A 21,393-nucleotide genomic window follows, 5' to 3' on the forward strand; every position below is an offset into this window, starting at 1 on the left:
TGGAGTTCTTTGTCAGGCATGCCCAAATATGGAGTCTATGCAGACGTCAGAATGATGTCAGAACAGGCCAACTCCATATATGGACACTGGGCATAGCCCGGGCAGAGGCCTGCTGGGGCGGTTCTGGACAACCGTGGGTCCGATCGACTCAACACCGGGCACTGCACCCCCTGCGGTGGGGTGGAACGCGTGTGTCCAATTTGAAGTCGGCTCTCGAGTTACGTGGATTACAGACGTACACACACAGAGACTTGGTGCATTTATAGTTAGATAAAACATTATACAATAATTCTATTATAGAATGAATATAGGCGTGTTGCCAAAAACGTACTTAGTAATTTTGAAGAATTATAATACTTTACATTATGTCCTTATGGAAGGCTTTAAAATGTGTTTATTGCAGTCAATCAATCAATCAATCAATCAATCAACCAACCAACCAACCAACCAACCAACCAACCAACCAACCAATCAGATTCTATTCTCACAATACAGATACAAGGTACAATTGAAGGAACATTTTATGCAGCATGCTTTCACACAGAGTACTTAATTTAGTGTTATAATCAGATTACAATGCATTTATATATAACTTTCTTAAAGTCATCACTAAATGATTTATGATGTGTTATGCTATTATAAAGCATCACAAGTGCTTATACCATAACTATAACTATACAGTGTTATAAGGATATTATAATGCATTGTATGTTGCATGCATAGCAATTGTTACTACCATAAAATATCATATTTAATGTCAGTACTCAGCAGTTACTATATACTACATTTAAGCATCAAATCATTAGTACATTATTCTTTCAAACTTTTGCAATTCCTTCTTTCAAAAATGTTCTATCCCTTGTTTCAGCTGGAAAACTTACTGTAGAACGCCCTATGAAAACACAATGAACTGTGAGCCCTTCTATCCGGCGTTAGAAGTATTAGAACTAGAGTTGAGCTTGAGATTTGTTCTTAATCCTCCAGTAATCTAATTTAGTCAATTTGAGAGTAACACGCTTAACGGTATAAAACTGACACCGTTGGCAAGGTCAGTTGCAGTTGGTTTAGCACCTCACACCCGTCTAGTCAAACAGTGCACAGTCTGTGATCGGAAACCGCCAAGATGGAGAACGGCACAGAAGGCAAAAACTTCTACATTCCCATGAACAACCGGACTGGGCTTGTGCGGAGTCCTTTTCTTTATCCTCAGTATTACTTGGCAGATCCAATTGCTTTCTATATGCTTGCAGCCTACATGTTTTTCCTGATCTGTACTGGCTTCCCCATCAATGGTTTAACAGTGTTGGTTACTGCAACGAACAAGAAGCTCCAGCAACCTCTCAACTTCATTCTCGTTAACTTGGCTGTAGCTGGATTGATCATGGTATTGTTTGGATTCACCATCACCTTTGTCACTTGTATAAATGGTTACTTTGTTTTTGGACCAATGGGCTGCGTCTTTGAGGGCTTCATGGCTACAATGGGAGGTAAGTCACATTGATGAAGGCTGGATAGCCAAACGTTTGTCCTGATGTAGAGAAATAAACCTGTTGAAAATGTATTCTTGGTGTCTGCGACCTCTTCACCTATTCTACAATGGGAGCTATAAAATATGACTTGTATAGTACCTGTGAAGTGTGAATGCATACAGGTCTTTAATTGTGCATTGCCTCAACTTTTGTTTGAGGTTGCCATGGCAACAGTGAAAGCTCATTGGACCTAGATGTAATTACTTAAAAAGCTAAACATTTCCTTTCTATTCAATTACAGGTCAAATTTCTCTATGGTCATTGGTGGTGCTGGCTGTTGAAAGATACATTGTTGTGTGCAAACCTATGGGAAGCTTCAAGTTCACTGCCGCTCACGCTGGAGCTGGAGTTGCTTTCGCCTGGGTCATGGCTGCCGCCTGTGCTGTCCCTCCACTTGTTGGCTGGTCCAGGTAAGTCCACTGAGAGTCCACTGAGAGTTCCGGCATAGATCATCCATCACAGAATGTATGTAAGTTGTTTTCTAATCACTGCTTTCTATTGACTCAATTGATGATTTTCAGATACATTCCTGAGGGGATGCAGTGCTCCTGTGGACCAGACTACTACACCAGCGCTCCAGGATTCAACAATGAATCATATGTGATGTACATGTTCAGCTTCCACTTCTGTGTTCCAGTGGTCACAATCTTCTTCACCTATGGAAGCCTTGTGCTGACAGTCAAAGCGGTGAGACTCATTATTACATACAGTAGGCTACAAAATCATGCTAGTTTCTCTAAATCTATAAGTACCAAGCAACACTGAAAATAAACAGGTTCATTTTTTGATGATGAAAGTTCATACTGTAGGCACCTTTGACATGTCAGCTATTCTCATTTCTATCATTTCTGTCACAATAGGCAGCAGCTCAGCAGCAGGACTCAGCATCCACCCAGAAAGCTGAGAAGGAAGTCACACGCATGTGTATTCTTATGGTTTTGGGATTCTTGTTTGCTTGGTCACCATATGCCAGCTATGCTGCCTACCTCTTCTTGAACAAGGGAATTGCTTTCAGTGCCGTTTCCATGGCTGTCCCTGCCTTCTTTGCAAAAAGCTCTGCCATAGTCAATCCAGTTATCTATATTCTGTTTAACAAACAGGTAAGTTATTTTACATTCACTTACTCAACTATGTTATTATATTATTAACAGTTATTAAAGGTAGGGTAAGTGATTTTCTTTGCTTACGATAAGTGTTAAATAGCTCTATATTCTGATACTCATTGCAGTGTTTGTTCAGTATCAGGAGTCTCCATGACTCCAGCTCTTTATTAAACAGAAAATGCATCCAATCAGGATAGAGAACTTAGTTGGGATTCAGATTAAACTAGTGAAATTGGAAGTGATGTCACAAGAACTGGAACAATCTGAAAATGGGTACTCTATTTATCTTTTGGATAGACAGGGTGACCCCAGTGACTGAACAGACATCTATAGCAATGATTAGTATCAAAATAATATAGAACTTTAACCATTTAACAAATAACATTTAGTTTTAACCAATAGATATCATATCACTAACCCTACATTCAATTTAGGCAATTCCCACTTTGGCAACTAAATTACTGCATTTATAATTGCCTTGATGAAGACCAGTTGCTGGTCAAAACACATTGGCTTTTAAAACATTTTGCAATAAATAAAGTATGTTGATTTTACACCCTCTCCTCAGAGTGCTCAGATCCGATGCTCTTTTTTAAGTAGGCTACTGCATTTATGAATTGAAAAACTCAAGCTTCATAGATTATTGCCATTATGGAACCCTCATCATGGAATTAAAATTATGTTTACTCTTCTATGACTATGACTGGTCAGATCATGTAACATAATAGTTTGATTAATCTCCTCTTATTATTAGTCCATGGGTCCTGAATCTCACAGGCGTCCTCCTTAGTGTTGTAGTTATTTTTATTGTGGAAAATATTTAATTGTTAAAATGTTAAGAAAATTGCTATAAACAACCTCACTTCACATCTGACTTCCCTTTGTTTGCTTTTCCAGTTCCGTAGCTGCATGATGCAGCAGATTGGAATGGGTGGCATGGTTGAGGATGAGAGCTCAGTGTCTGCCAGCAAGACAGAAGTGTCCACCACATCTTAAGAACAGAGATGCCATCTGTATTATGGACATTTTCCTTCATGATGTCTTCTTGATTCTGAATGATCATCTTCATGGACTGACAACCACATTTCAATTTGGGGAAAAAATGCAAATACCTGACTTGCAATAATGGACATAGTTATTTATAATGGACACTTTATACCACATGACAGAGATCAACAGACGAAGCTATGCATTTGCTGTGGAATCATAATTAATTAAGTATATCTGAAGATGTGAAAGTGTTAAGGCTCAGATCCATACTGCTTCAATCTACCACTGAGACAAAACGCTTTGATACCAGAGACTCTTTTTTTTAGGTCACAAATGTTTGTGATGAATGTATGAACTTCAGATGTGAATGGAAATGAATCTGTATTGTTATGTCATTGTGGGGTTTGTTGGCCTACTGTATGTCACAATATTCTGTATATATTTTATAAATAACAAAAGTCTAGAAATAGATTAATAAATGCATGCCGAAAAGATTTGTTGCCTACATATTTTATTCTACAAAATACCCCCTCTTTAGGAGAGTTTCTAGTCTAAACTAAAGGCCAGCTACATCACATAACTATATTACATACCACTTGGTGATTTTGTATCGAAGAAAATGTATGGAATAGAAAAGTGTGCTCCTCGGAGCAGGTAGTAGAAGTCAATCTTAGCCAATCAGGAGGAAAAATTAAAATTGGACAAAATCTGTAGGATTAGGCCTAATATCAAAATATTTGTTTTGCAAACATTGGCCTCCGGACAGGGGAAAAAAATCATAGTCTTGGCCGCACCTTCGGCCTAGCAGAGACACAAATGTATGTTAGTTAATAGGTTTGTTTTGTGGCTTATATATTATATTCATGACATGTTTTCATATAGATAAGGACATGGAATTAAGTTTGATTTGAATCTTAGAGAATAATACTTCAGGAAAGACTACCCCAATAAAATACTGGAGCTCTTGACTGGTCTGCACGCATTTATTATTTTAGCGTAACGTTTCAATTTGCGTCTTCTTCACTCAGAGTCAATCGTGTTGATCTTCTCAAAGCTTTAGAACTTAAGGTTTTGAATTGGTTGTTATCTTTGACCTTTCAAATCCTCCCTTCAACACAACATCACAGCATGCCCTATGTTTACAAAGAGCAAGTTAGCTTATAACAGCTAAACTACTTCAGTAGTATAAAGCAGGATAATTGTAAAGCCAATTTGCAGCGTCAAGCACTAACTACATGTCACAGATTACAGATTTACTTTGTGTGACCTCAAGCAGGGACGAACTGGAGGTCAAAATCAGGCCGCGAGTCATACACCAGCCAGGCAACCTGTATACATGCACGCGCATAGCGCGCGTGCACAATTGTTGAATTAATTAATTCCCATTTTTACCGTCCTATGGATGTATTTTTGGCACACACACACACACTATTTACAATAGGGCCTGTCTGCATTATATTTCCTGTGCCAACACAGACACCAAAATAGTAAACACAAATAAATAATTATCACACAATGAATGTACACAACTCTGATCGAGAGTACATTTGAGTAGTCCATTTGTCAAGCTAAAGATTAAAGTGGAGGGCGAGAGAATTAAAAGAAGGAGGAGAACACACACACACACACACACACACACACACACACACACACACACACACACACACACACACACACACACACACACACACACACACACACACACACACACACACACACACACACACACAAATGTGAGAAGCTGACTAGTGGGTAGGTTAGGCTGACTAACCACTACCTCAGGGGACTCCTCTAGGATCCCCAGGTCTATCAAATTAGCTATCAAAATTGAATTTATTTTAGTGTCCTTTATCCTTCTGTCATGAATATCAATCTTGTAGTAATCTGCCACTCTAAGCAGCTGGTCCTTACCAAAACTATAGCGTTGCCTCACATGGAGTCTCAATGAAAGCCTCAACAGTAGCCATTTCAAGGCAAGAAATAGACATGTGAACTTTTTTTTTGAAATTATTATTAAACACCAATCTACAATGTAGTTTTTTTTTTTTGTAAGTTTTTTAAATGAATTAATTTGTTTTTTAAATAGAAAACAGAATTCCAAATCGGAACAAACGTTCCCTCCCTGCCAATTTAAGACAGGTGGAACAGGTGCGCCTACAGGAGCGGTGTTCCCCCTACCTAAACTGCCTAACCAAAAACCAAACTACCATATCTTGCCCTAGTCTTCAGTGGGCCTCCCGAGTTCCCCTGCCAACACTGGGCATCTCAGGGGTACCACCCTATCCCAGCTTGTGTGGGACAGCATCTAACAAACCAAAAACAACAAAGAAAAATCAAACAAACGAATCCCATATGGGGGAACGCCGCTGACCTACGTGGGTGGGGAACACCTCCCCTCATACTGTCTAGACCCACCTGCCATACCTGCCCTAATTACCACAATCAGTGGCAACTAATTGACAGCATAAAACAAAATAATTGTATTTAACCAAACTGATAAATAAATTACTCAAAATTGTTAACCAAAACAAAATGTTAAACAAATTGTCCCTCAAATTACTCAAAACAAATTGTCATTCAAAACAAATTGTTACTCAAATGATTCAAAACAAATTGTAATTCAAACAAATTGTTACTCAATTACTTAATTAGTTACTCAAACAAATTGTTACTCAAACACTACCATGCACCTCCCCAACAATGCTGTGACTAAAGTTGCCAATGTAGGCTTCAAACAATACAGGAAATTACTTTTACCTGTTCGCAGAGTCACAGCCAACCCGAGTTACTTAAAGTGGCCACGAGCCCCCAATCTGTCATAACCCGGCCCGTTGGGCCATGAAAAATTGAGGAGGACACAGTAGCAGTGTTCAAAATAACAATAATTTATTCACAAAAGGTAACTAATATAACTAGAAAAAGTGCCCTTCTGGGCACAGGTCTCCACCAGGAGGATAGGAGTGTGTGTGATGTTTGGCAAAATGTTTAGGAGTAATATAAGTGTGTGTGTGTGTGTGTGTGTGTGTGTGTGTGTGTGTGTGTGTGTGTGTGTGTGTGTGTGTGTGTGTGTGTGTGTGTGTGTGTGTGTGTGTGTGACACGGCTTGGCCTGTTGTAGCGCCACCATGAGGCTGATTTGAAAACTGTCAAGTGGCATTTCTTCCTCAGCCTAGTGGGAATATGCATGCACAGTTTCACCACAATCGGACGCTGCGTCGAGTAGTTGTGGCGATTTGTACAAAACGGGTACAAAGCGGGCTACTCCTGAAAAGTTTAGAAGCCAATCGTAGGCAATGAAGGTGGATTTTGAGAAATCAAACAAACCCGTCTTGATCACATGACTATGGAGAGCATGTGTACCGATTTGCGTTAAATTTGGATAACATCTGAAGGAGTAATATTAGAAAATGTGTTTTACATTATGTCGGCCTCCTGGTGGCGCTATAAAGAGCAGATGTGAAAAATTCCAGGCAAAGGTTTTTCCTTGGCCTCTAGGGAGTTGGCATACAAAGTTATCCACAAATCCGTGCAGTTGGAGGTAAAAACCCTTTTCGGCCAGTTATAGTGCCACCATGAGGCTGAGAATTGAAAATGTTCACATGGCATTTCTTCCTCGGCCTGGTGGGAATGTGCGTGCGCAATTTAACGGAAATCACACGATGTGTTCATGATTTGCAGCATTTTGTTTGAAACTGAGCACTCCTGCAAACTTTGGAAGCCAATCTTAGCCAATCAGGATGGAGTCTGAGAAATCTGAAAGACCTGTTTCGTTGAATGGCTCTAGAGAGATTGTGTACCAATTTGCGTGATGTTTGGACAAAATCTGTAGGTGTACTGTCCAAAAACTTGTTTTGCACAAAGCGGCCTCCTGGTGGCGCTATAATAGGCCGTTCTGGAATTTTTGGGGCAGAGGTTCATCGTTGGCATCCAGGGAGTGCAAAATGTGGCATCGACCGGGTTAACGGTGCCGGAGATTAGCTGTTCACAGACGGACGGACACACGGACACACGGACGGACGGACACACGGACACACGGACGGACGGACGGAGTGCAAAACATACTCTCTCCCCATGCCTTCGGCCTGGTGGAGACAAAAAGGTAATTCACGAAAAACAATAAACTTGCAAATCTATAATTCAAGCAAAGCTGTACCTTTTAATGAGTGTGTGCTTTCCCAACACAACTGTCTAGCTATAGCCTCGGTACCCAGGCTTTCATTTCCGTCAGTCTAGCTATAAACTGAGCTACTGACTATCAGCATTGTGCCCTTCCCTCTACTACCTGGAATCAATAAAATACCCCTAGTCTGGTCTTTTACCTTGTGGGGTCAAAGTCAAACCAACTGTCTTGAGCATAGGTTGAATTTATACATTAACCAACATCACTAGTAAAAACTAGAAAAAGTGCCCTTCTGGGCACAGGTCTCCACCAGGAGGATAGGAGCGTGTGTGTGTGTGTGTGTGTGTGTGTGTGTTGTTTTGCACAAAGCGGCCTCCTGGTGGCGCTATAACAGGCCGGTCTGGAAATTTGGGGGCAGAGGTTCATCGTTGGCATCCAGGGAGTGTGTGTGAGAAATGTGGCAGCGACCGGGTTAATGGTGCCAGAGATTAGCTGTTCACAGACGGACACACGGACGGACGGACGGACGGACGGACGGACGGAGTGCAAACTAGAAAAAGTGCCCTTCTGGGCACAGGTCTCCACCAGGAGGATAGGAGTGTGTGTGATGTTTGGAAAAATGTTTAGGAGTAATATAATCGTGTGTGTGTGTGTGTGTGTGTGTGTGTGTGTGTGTGTGTGTGTGTGTGTGTCACGGCTTGGCCTGTTGTAGCGCCACCATGAGGCTGATTTGAAAACTGTCAAGTGGCATTTCGTCCTCAGCCTAGTGGGAATATGCATGCAGTTTCACCGCAATCGGACGCTGCGTTGAGTCGTTGTGGCGATTTGTACAAAACGGGTACAAAGCGGGCTACTCCTGAAAAGTTTATCAGCCAATCGTAGGCAATGAAGGTGGATTATGAGAAATCAAACAAACCCGTCTTGATCACATGACTATGGAGAGCATGTGTACTGATTTGCGTGAAATTTGGATAACATCTGAAGGAGTAATATTAGAAAATGTGTTTTACATATGTTGGCCTCCTGGTGGCGCTATAAAGAGCAGATGTGAAAAATTCCAGGCAAAGGTTTTTCCTTGGCCTCTAGGGAGTTGGCATACAAAGTTATCCACAAATCCGTGCAGTTGGAGGTAAAAACACTTTTCGGCCAGTTCTAGCGCCACCATGAGGCTGAGTTGAAAATGTTCTCGTGGCATTTCTTCCTCGGCCTAGTGGGAATGTGCGTGCGCAATTTCACGGAAATCACACGATGTGTTCATGATTTGCAGCATTTTGTTTGAAACTGAGCACTCCTGCGAACTTTGGAAGCCAATCTTAGCCAATCAGGATGGAGTCTGAGAAATGTGAAAAACCCGTTTCGTTGAATGGCTCTAGAGAGACTGTGTACCAATTTGCGTGATGTTTGGACAAAATCTGTAGGTGTACTGTCCAAAAACTTGTTTTGCACAAAGCGGCCTCCTGGTGGCGCTATAACAGGCCGTTCTGAAAATTTTGGGGCAGAGGTTCATCGTTGGCATCCAGGGAGTGTGTGTGCAAAATTTGGCATCGACCGGGTTAACGGTGCCGGAGATTAGCTGTTCACAGACGGACACACGGATGGACACACGGACGGACACACGGACACACGGACGGACGGACGGAGTGCAAAACATACTCTCTCCCCATGCCTTCGGCCTGGTGGAGGCCTGGTGGAGACAATAAAGATTAAAGAATGCTTACAGAATGTATGAGATGTGGAAGTCAGTACGATCAGTGGTGTCAGTGTGGATGTGTGGTTAGTATGGTGAAGGTGTGTTGTAGTGTGCAAATCAAACAGCAAAGGGAAACAAACAGAAGGGTGCTGTCATCTGGAGAAGGACACAGAATGGCTGGCAAGCCCTCTTTTATAGAGGTTCCAGGAGCACTGGCCAGGTGCACCTAATGAGGAGTCTCAAGTGGGCCGACGCCCACATGATCTGTGGGAGAAATAGACACAGGGCAGTATTGAGTACAGTACACCATATAGACAGCATAGCATTACTGCCAGGGTGAGTAACATGTCTCATTAATGTAGTTTTAATCATGTTTGTTCTGTAATCTATTCTAAACTAGAAAAAGTGCCCTTCTGGGCACAGGTCTCCACCAGGAGGATAGGAGTGTGTGTGATGTTTGACAAAATGTTTAGGAGCAATATAAACGTGTGTGTGTGTGTGTGTGTGTGTGTGTGTGTGTGTGTGTGACGCGGCTTGGCCTGTTGTAGCGCCACCATGAGGCTGATTTGAAAACTGTCAAGTGGCATTTCTTCCAAAGCCTAGTGGGAATATGCATGCACAGTTTCACCACAATCGGACGCTGCATGGAGTAGTTGTGGCGATTTGTACAAAACGGGTACAAAGCGGGCAACTCCTGAAAAGTTTAGAAGCCAATCGTAGCCAATGAGGATGGATTATGAGAAATCAAACAAACCCGTCTTGATCACATGACTATGAAGAGCATGTGTACCGATTTGCGTGAAATTTGGATAAAATCTGAAGGAGTAATATTAGAAAATGTGTTTTACATATGTCGGCCTCCTGGTGGCGCTATAAAGAGCAGATGTGAAAGGTTCCAGGCAAAGGTTTTTCCTTGGCCTCTAGGGAGTTGGCATACAAAGTTATCCACAGATCCGTGCAGTTAGAGGTAAAAACACTTTTCGGCCAGTTATAGCGCCACCATGAGGCTGAGTTGAAAATGTTCATGTGGCATTTCTTCCTCGGCCTAGTGGGAATGTGCGTGCACAATTTCACGGAAATCACACGATGTGTTCATGATTTGCGGCATTTTGTTTGAAACTGAGCACTCCTGCGAACTTTGGAAGCCAAGCTTAGCCAATCAGGATAGAGTCTGAGAAAACTGAAAGACCCGTTTAGTTGAATGGCTCTAGAGAGACTGTGTACCAATTTGCGTGATGTTTGGACAAAATCTGTAGGTGTACTGTCCAAAAACTTGTTTTGCACAAAGCGGCCTCCTGGTGGCGCTATAACAGGCCGTTCTGGAAATTTTGGGGCAGAGGTTCATCGTTGGCATCCAGGGAGTGTGTGTGCAAAAGTTGGTATCGACCGGGTTAACGGTGCCAGAGATTAGCTGTTCACAGACGGAAGGACGGACGGACACACGGACGGACGGACGGACGGAGTGCAAAACATACTCTCTCCCCATGCCTTCGGCCTGGTGGAGACAATTATTGTCAAAAAGAAACAGGGGGGGGAAGAGAGGAAACTAGAAAAAGTGCCCTTCTGGGCACAGGTCTCCACCAGGACGATAGGAGTGTGTGTGTGATGTTTGGCAAAATGTTTAGGAGCAATGTGTGCGTGTGTGTGTGTGTGTGTGTGTGTGTGTGTGTGTGTGTGTGTGTGTGTGTGTGTGTGTGTGTGTGTGTGTGTGTGTGTGTGTGTGTGTGTGTGTGTGTGTGTGTGTGAGTGACACGGCTTGGCCTGTTGTAGCGCCACCATAAGGCTGATTTGAAAACTGTCAAGTGGCATTTCTTCCAAAGCCTAGTGGGAATATGCATGCACAGTTTCACCACAATCGGACGCTGCGTTGAGTAGTTGTGGCGATTTGTACAAAACAGGTACAAAGCGGGCTACTCCTGAAAAGTTCAGAAGCCAATTGTAGCCAATGAGGGTGGATTATGAGAAATCAAACAAACCCTTCTTCATCACATGACTATGGAGAGCATGTGTACCGATTTGCGTGAAATTTGGATAACATCTGAAGGAGTAATATTAGAAAATGTGTTTTACATATGTCGGCCTCCTGGTGGCGCTATAAAGAGCAGATGTGAAAAATTCCAGGCAAAGGTTTTTTCTTGGCCTCTAGGGAGTTGGCATACAAAGTTATCCACAGATCCGTGCAGTTAGAGGTAAAACACTTTTTGGCCAGTTATAGCGCCACCATGAGGCTGAGTTGAAAATGTTCATGTGGCATTTCTTCCTCTGCCTAGTGGGAATGTGCGTGCACAATTTTACGGAAATCACACGATGTGTTCATGATTTGCAGCATTTTGTTTGAAACTGAGCACTCCTGCGAACTTTGGAAGCCAATCTTAGCCAATCAGGATGGAGTCTGAGAAATCTGAAAGACGCGGTTTGTTGAATGGCTCTAGAGAGACTGTGTACCAATTTGCGTGAAGTTTGGACCAAATCTGTAGGTGTACTGTCCAAAAACTTGTTTTGCACAAAGCGGCCTCCTGGTGGCGCTATAACAGGCCGTTCTGGAAATTTTGGGGCAGAGGTTCATCGTTGGCATCCAGGGAGTGTGTGTGCAAAATTTGGCATCGACCGGGTTAACGGTGCCGGAGATTAGCTGTTCACAGACGGAAGGACGGACGGACGGACGGACGGACGGACGGACGGACGGAGTGCAAAACATACTCTCTCCCCATGCCTTCGGCCTGGTGGAGACAATAAAGGTATGAAGTGTGGGTCTGTTACACTGCTCACCGATGGAGTATACCAACAGCTGGTGCTGCTTGGGGGACCTTCCCATGAGCAGCTACCGGGAAGAGAGGCGTTGGACCTGGCCTTCTAGCGGTGTGTCTGCTGTCGGAACAAGAGTGGGTGGATTTTGGGTCCATGGGATCAGCCACGCTACCGGTAACGATATGACACCGGGCGGCAATGCGGGAGTGGACTGGGAAATTGTTTCCTCTGGTGGTCCAGCCTGTGACATGCCCGCAGACTGGTTGTTGGTGGGGGTTTCGAACTTAGGATGCCTGCCTACACTACTTGTGCCCATGGAATGCTGGATGACATGACATTCTTGTTGTATCGTCACATATTCCTTGATTTTGTGGATGTAACATTGCTGCACCTGAACTATTTATGTCCTTGTAGGCTATGCAATTTCCTCTGTGTGGACATAAATAAATTGTTAAAATGTGTGTGTGTGTGTGTGTGTGTGTGTGTGTGTGTGTGTGTGTGTGTGTGTGTGTGTGTGTGTGTGTGTGTGTGTGTGTGTGTGTGTGTGTGTGTGTGTGTGTGTGTGTACGTGTGCGTGTGTGCGTGCACTTGTGCGCACGTCCTCTCTTGCCCAATCAGGGACCAGCATCATTTTTACGTTACCAACAATGGTGCTCTCTTATTGGCTGTTGATGGTGACACAACATATCATAATATATCAGTTTTGTTTTGGAAGGCCAGTGGTGAGCGCACCTCATGCACAAGTAGGCCCATTTAGAGGGGCAGGTGCTCAAGTGAAAAAAGGCGCGTGCAGCACGTGGAACCGGCCGGTTGCCTTAATAGTGTGAGATTTATAGATTTTGGGGCATAAATAATATATTAGAAGCTTTTTATCAAGAATTGGTCCATGTCACCATGGTCTACATACTGTACAGTGTACACTGTACCAAAAATAAATGTGTGTTTTTTTTTTTCAAAAGGGCACATTTGTCCAGAGGGAAAAGGGCTGCTAGGGGTGCTCTAGCACCCCCTAGTGTCTATCTGTGCACGCCACTGAGTAGGCCGTACATGGCCTACTTGTGTGCAAGGCGAAAATTGGCATCTCCAGAGAGTTAATTTCTAGTTCTGACCGTAACAAACCACAGACTGTAAGAAATGACAGAAAGCAAGAGGATGGTAAGCTGATTGATTGATTGATTGATTGATTGATTGATTGATTGATTGATTGATTATTAGCAGGTTTGATAACAGTACAGGCAGTACAGTCTCAGGTTTTGCTTAAAGGATAACACAGAAAGGGGTCTTGTTTCCATTGCAGTCAATTGTACTCCAGATAGTTGAACCAATTTAACCACTAACCCTAACCACTAATAGTGGACTGAACATTGTGTGAAAATAGCAGATCTACAAGCTTGTCAAGCTTCAATATTGGCTAAGGCTCAGCGAAGATATTTAGTGTAGAGTTAAAACATTATGGTATATAGAGCCCTGGGGGCTCCGGTCAACTAACTTCACATGGTTTAAAGATGCATTTATCTTACCCTTACCACTTTCCCTAAACCTAATTGCCATTTTTTACTATTTTAAAACATTTTAAAATAGTTCAACTATAGCCAATCTACATCGACACATTGTGAGCTTGTATAGGTCAGCTATTTCAACTATTTTAAAATGTTTTAAAACAGTAAAAAATGGCAAATTAGTTGAGAGATAAGGGGTAAGGGGTGGCGCACGATATAGCTGATGCCGTTTTTCTAGTGAAAGATGGTGTGACAACAGGGAAGGGAGAGGCTGAAGGGAGAGGACGTGGCTCGACATGGCCCACACAGGGCAAGGCAAATGTATTTGTATATCACATTTTATGCACAATTACAATTCAAAGTAACTTACGTAAGACCAAAGGATAGATACTGTGTGTGTGTGTGTGTGTGTGTGTGTGTGTGTGTGTGTGTGTGTGTGTGTGTGTGTGTGTGTGTGTGTGTGTGTGTGTGTGTGTGTGTGTGTGTGTGTGTGGGGGTGTGTGTGTGTGTGTGTGTGTGTGTGTCTGTGTGTGTGTGTGTGTGTGTGTTTCTATGTGCAGGGCGTTGCTGAAAATGAGCACTTGTGCTCAGCTACTACCCTAAAAAAAAAAAGAAAGAAAAAAAAGAAAGAAAGAAAAAAAGATAGATAGATGGATAACACGGATCCACCGGCTGTTTTTGCCGGCGAATTTGAATTTGGCTGGGGGCGGGGCAGGCTACCAAAACGGTCACACTTTAATAACTATGTGTTATAAGTAGTTAATAGATCATTCATCATCTTGTTAAGCATTTGTTAATAGTTAATTAATTAATAACGATTCCTTATAACTAGTTAACTGATCATTTATAAAAATATTATTTAATTAATTATTAAAGTATTGCTAAATATTAAGTTTGTTAACAGCAAGAAGTTGTTAACAACAATAGCCTTGTAGATATAGCTAATAGATCACACAAAATATCAGTTCACCGACTTATTAACCGTTTGGCCGCCAGGATTAATTAAAGAATGATTATACTATATGCCGAAAATTGGCATCTCCAGAGAGTTCATTTCTAGTTCTGACCGTAACAAACCACAGACTGTAAGAAATGACAGAAAGCAAGAGGATGGTAAGCACTAATAGTGGACTGAACATTGTGTGAAAATAGCAGATCTACAAGCTTGTCAAGCTTCAATATTGGCTAAGGCTCAGCGAAGATATTTAGTGTAGAGTTAAAACATTATGGTATATAGAGCCCTGGGGGCTCCGGTCAACTAACTTCACATGGTTTAAAGATGCATTTATCTTACCCTTACCACTTTCCCTAAACCTAATTGCCATTTTTTACTATTTTAAAACATTTTAAAATAGTTCAACTATAGCCAATCTACATCGACACATTGTGAGCTTGTATAGGTCAGCTATTTCAACTATTTTAAAATGTTTTAAAACAGTAAAAAATGGCAAATTAGTTGAGAGATAAGGGGTAAGGGGTGGCGCACGATATAGCTGATGCCGTTTTTCTAGTGAAAGATGGTGTGACAACAGGGAAGGGAGAGGCTGAAGGGAGAGGACGTGGCTCGACATGGCCCACACAGGGCAAGGCAAATGTATTTGTATATCACATTTTATGCACAATTACAATTCAAAGTAACTTACGTAAGACCAAAGGATAGATACTGTGTGTGTGTGTGTGTGTGTGTGTGTGTGTGTGTGTGTGTGTGTGTGTGTGTGTGTGTGTGTGTGTGTGTGTGTGTGTGTGTGTGTGTGTGTGTGTGTGTGTGGGGGGGTGTGTGTGTGTGTGTGTGTGTGTGTGTGTGTCTGTGTGTGTGTGTGTGTGTGTTTCTATGTGCAGGGCGTTGCTGAAAATGAGCACTTGTGCTCAGCTACTACCCTAAAAAAAAAAGAAAGAAAAAAAAGAAAGAAAGAAAAAAAGATAGATAGATGGATAACACGGATCCACCGGCTGTTTTTGCCGGCGAATTTGAATTTGGCTGGGGGCGGGGCAGGCTACCAAAACGGTCACACTTTAATAACTATGTGTTATAAGTAGTTAATAGATCATTCATCATCTTGTTAAGCATTTGTTAATAGTTAATTAATTAATAACGATTCCTTATAACTAGTTAACTGATCATTTATAAAAATATTATTTAATTAATTATTAAAGTATTGCTAAATATTAAGTTTGTTAACAGCAAGAAGTTGTTAACAACAATAGCCTTGTAGATATAGCTAATAGATCACACAAAATATCAGTTCACCGACTTATTAACCGTTTGGCCGCCAGGATTAATTAAAGAATGATTACTATATGCCAGGATATCCCCCCCGTTTCACCCATTATTTTGAAGATCCAAAACGCTGCGACCGGAACCGGATGTTGACTGTGTGTGTGTGTGTGTGTGTGTGTGTGTGTGTGTGTGTGTGTGTTGTCGGATTAGGTGTTGATCTCTCACTAGCCGATGAGAAGTACAGGCCGGCACCATTACAGCGACCGCTATGCTATGTGATGTGGCCATATATTGACATTCCCATATATGGGGAAGGGCCCCTGGCGTTGTCGTCTACGTCGTGACTACATATATGTCCATATATGGAGATCCCTGATGATGTCACGCGATGTCACGACTCACAAGGCATGACCATGGATGCGTGGGGTGGGTGACTAACGGACGGACTGACGGAAAATGCACGTTTTCATAGTAAATGCGACCTGCAGTCGCAATAATATATATGGTAAATCATTAGCATACAGTTAATACGTCAGTTAACTAAAAGTTTAAAGCCTCTGTTATGATAATTGAACATTTCCCATCTGACAGTGAATGGAATGTAGCCTTAATTAGTATCATTGGTAACACCAATGCCAGAAGAAGTGGCCCAATTTCTTTCCAATATCAATCACCCTATAAAACATTGTTCTAGCCTGATGTCTCTAGCATGATGCATATGTGTTTATTCCATTAAGGACATTATGCCATTGTAGTCTACATTATTACCTTGTGGACAAGACAACTGCACTGTATAAATACTTGCAATAAAACAATAAAACAAAAGGTTTTAGGTGTTGATAACCCTAGTTAATAACAATGTGCTTCGGAATAACGAGCCATCAGACCAATGCCATGGCAGCCAACATGAGCCAAGCTGTAGCATTGATTGATTGATTGATTGATTGATTGATTGAAAAATGTATTAACAGTTTGCAGAATTACAGTACATTTCAAGCACAAACTCAATACAAAGGCTGTTAACTGTGAGTGGACGACCCAATTAAGCATTACACTTGTTTCCAATAGGGTCCACCATGTTCAATTCATCAAAAACATTTAGAGACGTACAAATAGACACTTCTATATAGACAAAGGACAGAACAGGAATTCATCATAAAGGAGGTAAAAAGGGAAAAGAAACATATACAGTGAGGGGAAAAAAGGGGTGGGCGGTGGGGGGGGATTCACGTTCAGCTCCGCTCATTTGTTTGTTTTCCTTGGAGGAGCTGCGTTGGGTCCCCAAGTCGGCTCCGTGGCCGTACCTTGAGTTGGCTGTGTGGCCGTGACCGAGCAACTATTAATCAAAATGTCACTGAAACCTTTCCATACTATTTGCATGTGAAAATAAACGTACGTTGTGTAACTAGAGGTACCAGCTCTGAGAGATTTACTCCATAGCTACAGTTCAACACTTGCAACATCAGACACTGAGATTTCAAATGGTGAGTGTATTTTTCATGTAGACTGTATTGATGTACAGGTGGTTGGTTAAGACTGGTTCATCAGTGTCCTCTTACATCAAAGGGAATAATCTAAACAATTTTTAATCAACAGTGGTACATCACAAAGCTGGGCTGAGCGTGAAACTGAATTTCCTCTCCGAGAGCAAGTAGGTCAATATTAAAATAATTCTGTCAATGACACATCTTTTTTTGTCCACCTGGATATTTTCTATTTTCTTTTCCTCTTATTTCCAGAAGTAATATTGAGATGTTTTCTTGATGGAATTGTATACACATTTATATTTTCAGTGTTTACAGTGTGATAACTGTTTATTTCCTCACAGAGAAACGACAGTATGGATCGCAAATTACTTCTGATCCTCCTCTCTGGTAAGAACATGTATTATTATTTCTTGGTTATGGCACTCAAATAATTTTTGACACAAAAGGTAGCTATCATAACAATTATATATTATATTATAAAATAAATAACTTTATATGGGGGAATACCCTTAAAAAGTTATTTATTTTTTCATATAAAAGCATTTGTATCAAAACATAACATAACATATTATAAGCTATCGCAGCTGTTTGCTAAACTTTTTTACATTTTACGAGACGGCTGGGATACATTTTCATCCAGCTCTAAATTCACTATTCTTGACCTTCAGGATTCTACATACCCTCCTGTTGTGTGCTTCGTGAATATCACTATGTTAACTTGAGAATGACCTGGAATGATGCTCGGAGCTACTGCAGAGAGAAGTACACTGACCTGGCCACCGTAGAGAACATGGAAGATGTGAAGAGTCTCAAAGCAGTCAACATAGACAACACTGGGACAGAAATAATATGGTTTGGACTGTATGATGACCCCACATCCTGGAGGAACCATGGGCCATGATGTCAACTCTTGGAGATGGTCAGCAGCCGATGCACCGATCAGGACAGAGTATCATAACTGGCTTTCTGGCAAACCAGATTATCATAAAGCCACAATGCTCTGTGTGGTAATCAGTCGTAATGGTTTTTGGAGGGATGTCAGCTATAGTCCAAGACCATTTCTGTGTTATGATGGTAAGAACTTGCCCTTACAATACAAATAATCTGGTCATATACTCAACAGTCAACTGCATTCACGTACGCACACATTATGCATGCACACATTCTGTACACAGATTTATTTTGCATACAAAACAAGTTAAAGTTCATAATTGGTCTGTATTTCATTGTTTTCTTCCCTTTTCTTCCCTAGATAGAAATGGTGTCCAGCAGAAATTTATTTTAGTCAAGACGACATTATCATGGAAGGCTGCTCAGCAACACTGCAGACTTCATTACACAGACCTGGCTGTTATCAAAACTGCTGAAGAGAACAACCAAGCTGCGTCTTTATTGCAAACAAAAAATACGCATCCATGGATCGGCCTTCACAGAGTAGCATGGACATGGTCTGACCAGACCAACCTGTCCTTCACACACTGGACTGAAGGAGAGCCCGATAATTATGATGGAAAGGAACATTGTGGAGCCGTGATTTCCCCACAATTGAAGTGGTCTGATCAACAATGTAGTGGAACGTTTTCATTTTTCTGCCACAGACGTGAGTGTCTTCTTCTCAACACGTTACACGATTACATTTCAAGTTTTTAGCACACATCAGCACATGGTCCTATGCTTGTTTTTATAATTTTTTTGCTGTGTGTGTGTGTGTGTGTGTGTGGTGTGGTGTGGTGTGGTGTGGTGTGGTGTGCGTGCGTGCGTGCGTGCGTGCGTGCGTGCGTGCAGGTGTTCAGGAAGTGAAGGTGATGAGGATGAAGATTCAGACTGATGCTGACCTGACAGATCCAGACATTAATGATCAACTCCTACAACAGGTAATCAACTCTTAAGGCTGTTTAATGATTCAGAGAAAACGTGTCGCTTGTCATGTCACTATACATATTTATCTTGTCCAGCAACCTGTCACACTTCTCAATTGTTCCCCATCGGAAGCACGCCTTCAGAAAAATCAACTGCCTCTCGGGCTATAAGCTGCCCTTGGATGTCCGCATTTGCCTGAGTAACAATCATCCACATTTGCCTGAGTAACAACATCAAATAGCACGAGAATCGCAAAACGGTTCAATTCATTTTCAATACTATCGTATCGTGATAGCCTACATATTATTATTTATATTAACATGGAGTCGAATGCTATGGTTGCTTTATGCAAATCAAATGTTTGTGTGCATGGGTCCCTTTCCTCAATGTATTGTTCTTTAAAAAATAAGATGTTGTAGTCTATGCTTCCATAAGGATTTCTATGACACCCACAAAAATGTTAGATAAAGATATTTGACACGAACGCTTTAAAAAAAAATTTGGGCAGTGACATCCTTGGTATACTGGCAGGTGCATTAAAAGTTTGGCATCGGCCTGGGCCATAGCTTAATGGTCCAGGCACCTTGGCTGGTAATCCAGTCTGGCAGTGTGCCGCGGGTTCGACTCCCGATCCCGACGGCCTTTACTGCATGTCACCCCCCCCCCCCCCATCTCTCTCCCCATTTCCTGTCAGCCTACTGTCTGTCCCGCCATAAAAAATATAAAATAAAGGCAAAAGCCACAAAAAAAATACATTAAAAAAAAGTGCGGCATCGAAATCGACTTACAATAGCTATCGCTAACCAGGGACGGATTAACGCCGTAGATTTCACATAATCAACAGCCAATGAAGGGCCCCAGGAGTCCTTGTCAGGGCCTCAAACCCAGTACAGTGCGGTCCAGTTTCCCCGAAAGGCCCCCGAGAGCTATATATTATGGGCCCCACCGGCCCAATTGCTAATTTGGTCCTGTCGCTAACACCATTTATACACCAGTAACTATTTGGTTGCCAATGACTGTAACATCAATGCAAGCATAAGCATAAATATTACTATTTCTATAGACTATAAACGTCCATATGAGTGGGATCTCTAATAATACTTGATGCTAGAGCGTGCCAGTGGGCACCGAGAGTGACGCCTCCAGCTTTTGAGGAAGCTGCTGTATTTGACGAGTTGGGTTGAGATGGTGAAGAAAAATGCCTGCAAATGTCCTTAGAGCAACAGCTGCCATTTAGCAGGCCAACAGTTAAACCCTTCTCATGTCTTCTATTCCCCTTCAGTTACGTGAAGCTCTAGCCAAACAGGGAGTAACTAACTTTCGACTGCGCTGGAAGAACTCAACCCACCAAACAGGAGAGTTATGAAGTTGAAGAACTACTACTGCAAACTCCACAAGAAGCCTATAGGTTTACCTTCTTAATAATGGATGATATGAATCTACCATGTGACTGACAGACAGACAGACAGACAGACAGACAGACAGACAGACAGACAGACAGACAGACAGACAGACAGACAGACAGACAGACAGACAGACAGACAGACCTCATACAAGCATATCAAACGAACATTCTGTGTTCCTGTGTCTGTGTTTCATGGCCGCCTCAATGCTTTTTCAATGGAAGTCACGTGGTTTGACCATCAAACACTTGTGTTTGATTGCCCCCCTCCCCCCATCAAACACGTGTTTAGCCAAACCACGTGAGTGTTTGGCCAAACCACGTGATTTCCATTGGAAAAGCATTGAGGTGGCCATGAAACACAGACGGAACATAGAATGTTTGTTTGATGTGCGTATGAGGCCAGACAGAACAGACAGACAGAACAGGCAGTTTTAGGGGCAGCGGTGGCCGAACGGTTTGCGGAGCGGTCTTGTTATCGGAAGGTCGCCAGTTCGAATCCCCGGACCGGCACGTTAAAATTACCACCGCTGAAGTGCCCTTGAGCAAGGCATTGAACCCCTACCATGAAATGTTCTATGAGCAGGGTCTGGCTGTAAACAAGCATCTCGAGCTTAGTCCATTCACCCTGGGTAAACAAAGAACTTTGCTTTTTGCTTTGCTTTTTGCAGACGATTTGGGTTTCCGTTTCAGGTAAAAAAAAAAAAGAAGAAACCTTGAATTGTAATAATTCCCCCCAAAAAAAATCT

The 21,393-nt window shown here is 42.1% G+C and overlaps 1 protein-coding gene across 1 annotated transcript; it reads left to right on the forward strand.

Annotated features, from left to right (window-relative positions):
• Nucleotides 1-1,123: 1,123 nt before the first annotated feature.
• Nucleotides 1,124-3,628, forward strand: LOC306929081 (green-sensitive opsin-like; the record flags this gene model as incomplete). The annotated part of the gene is made up of 5 exons (XM_079509471.1): nt 1,124-1,487; nt 1,771-1,939; nt 2,051-2,216; nt 2,390-2,629; nt 3,530-3,628. The coding sequence occupies 5 exons, from the start codon at nt 1,124-1,126 to the stop codon at nt 3,626-3,628; spliced, it is 1,038 nt and encodes a 345-aa protein (XP_079365597.1).
• Nucleotides 3,629-21,393: the final 17,765 nt, after the last annotated feature.

Source organism: Electrona antarctica, assembly GCF_951216825.1.
Source record: "Electrona antarctica genome assembly, chromosome: 9".
Lineage (NCBI taxonomy): Eukaryota > Metazoa > Chordata > Actinopteri > Myctophiformes > Myctophidae > Electrona > Electrona antarctica.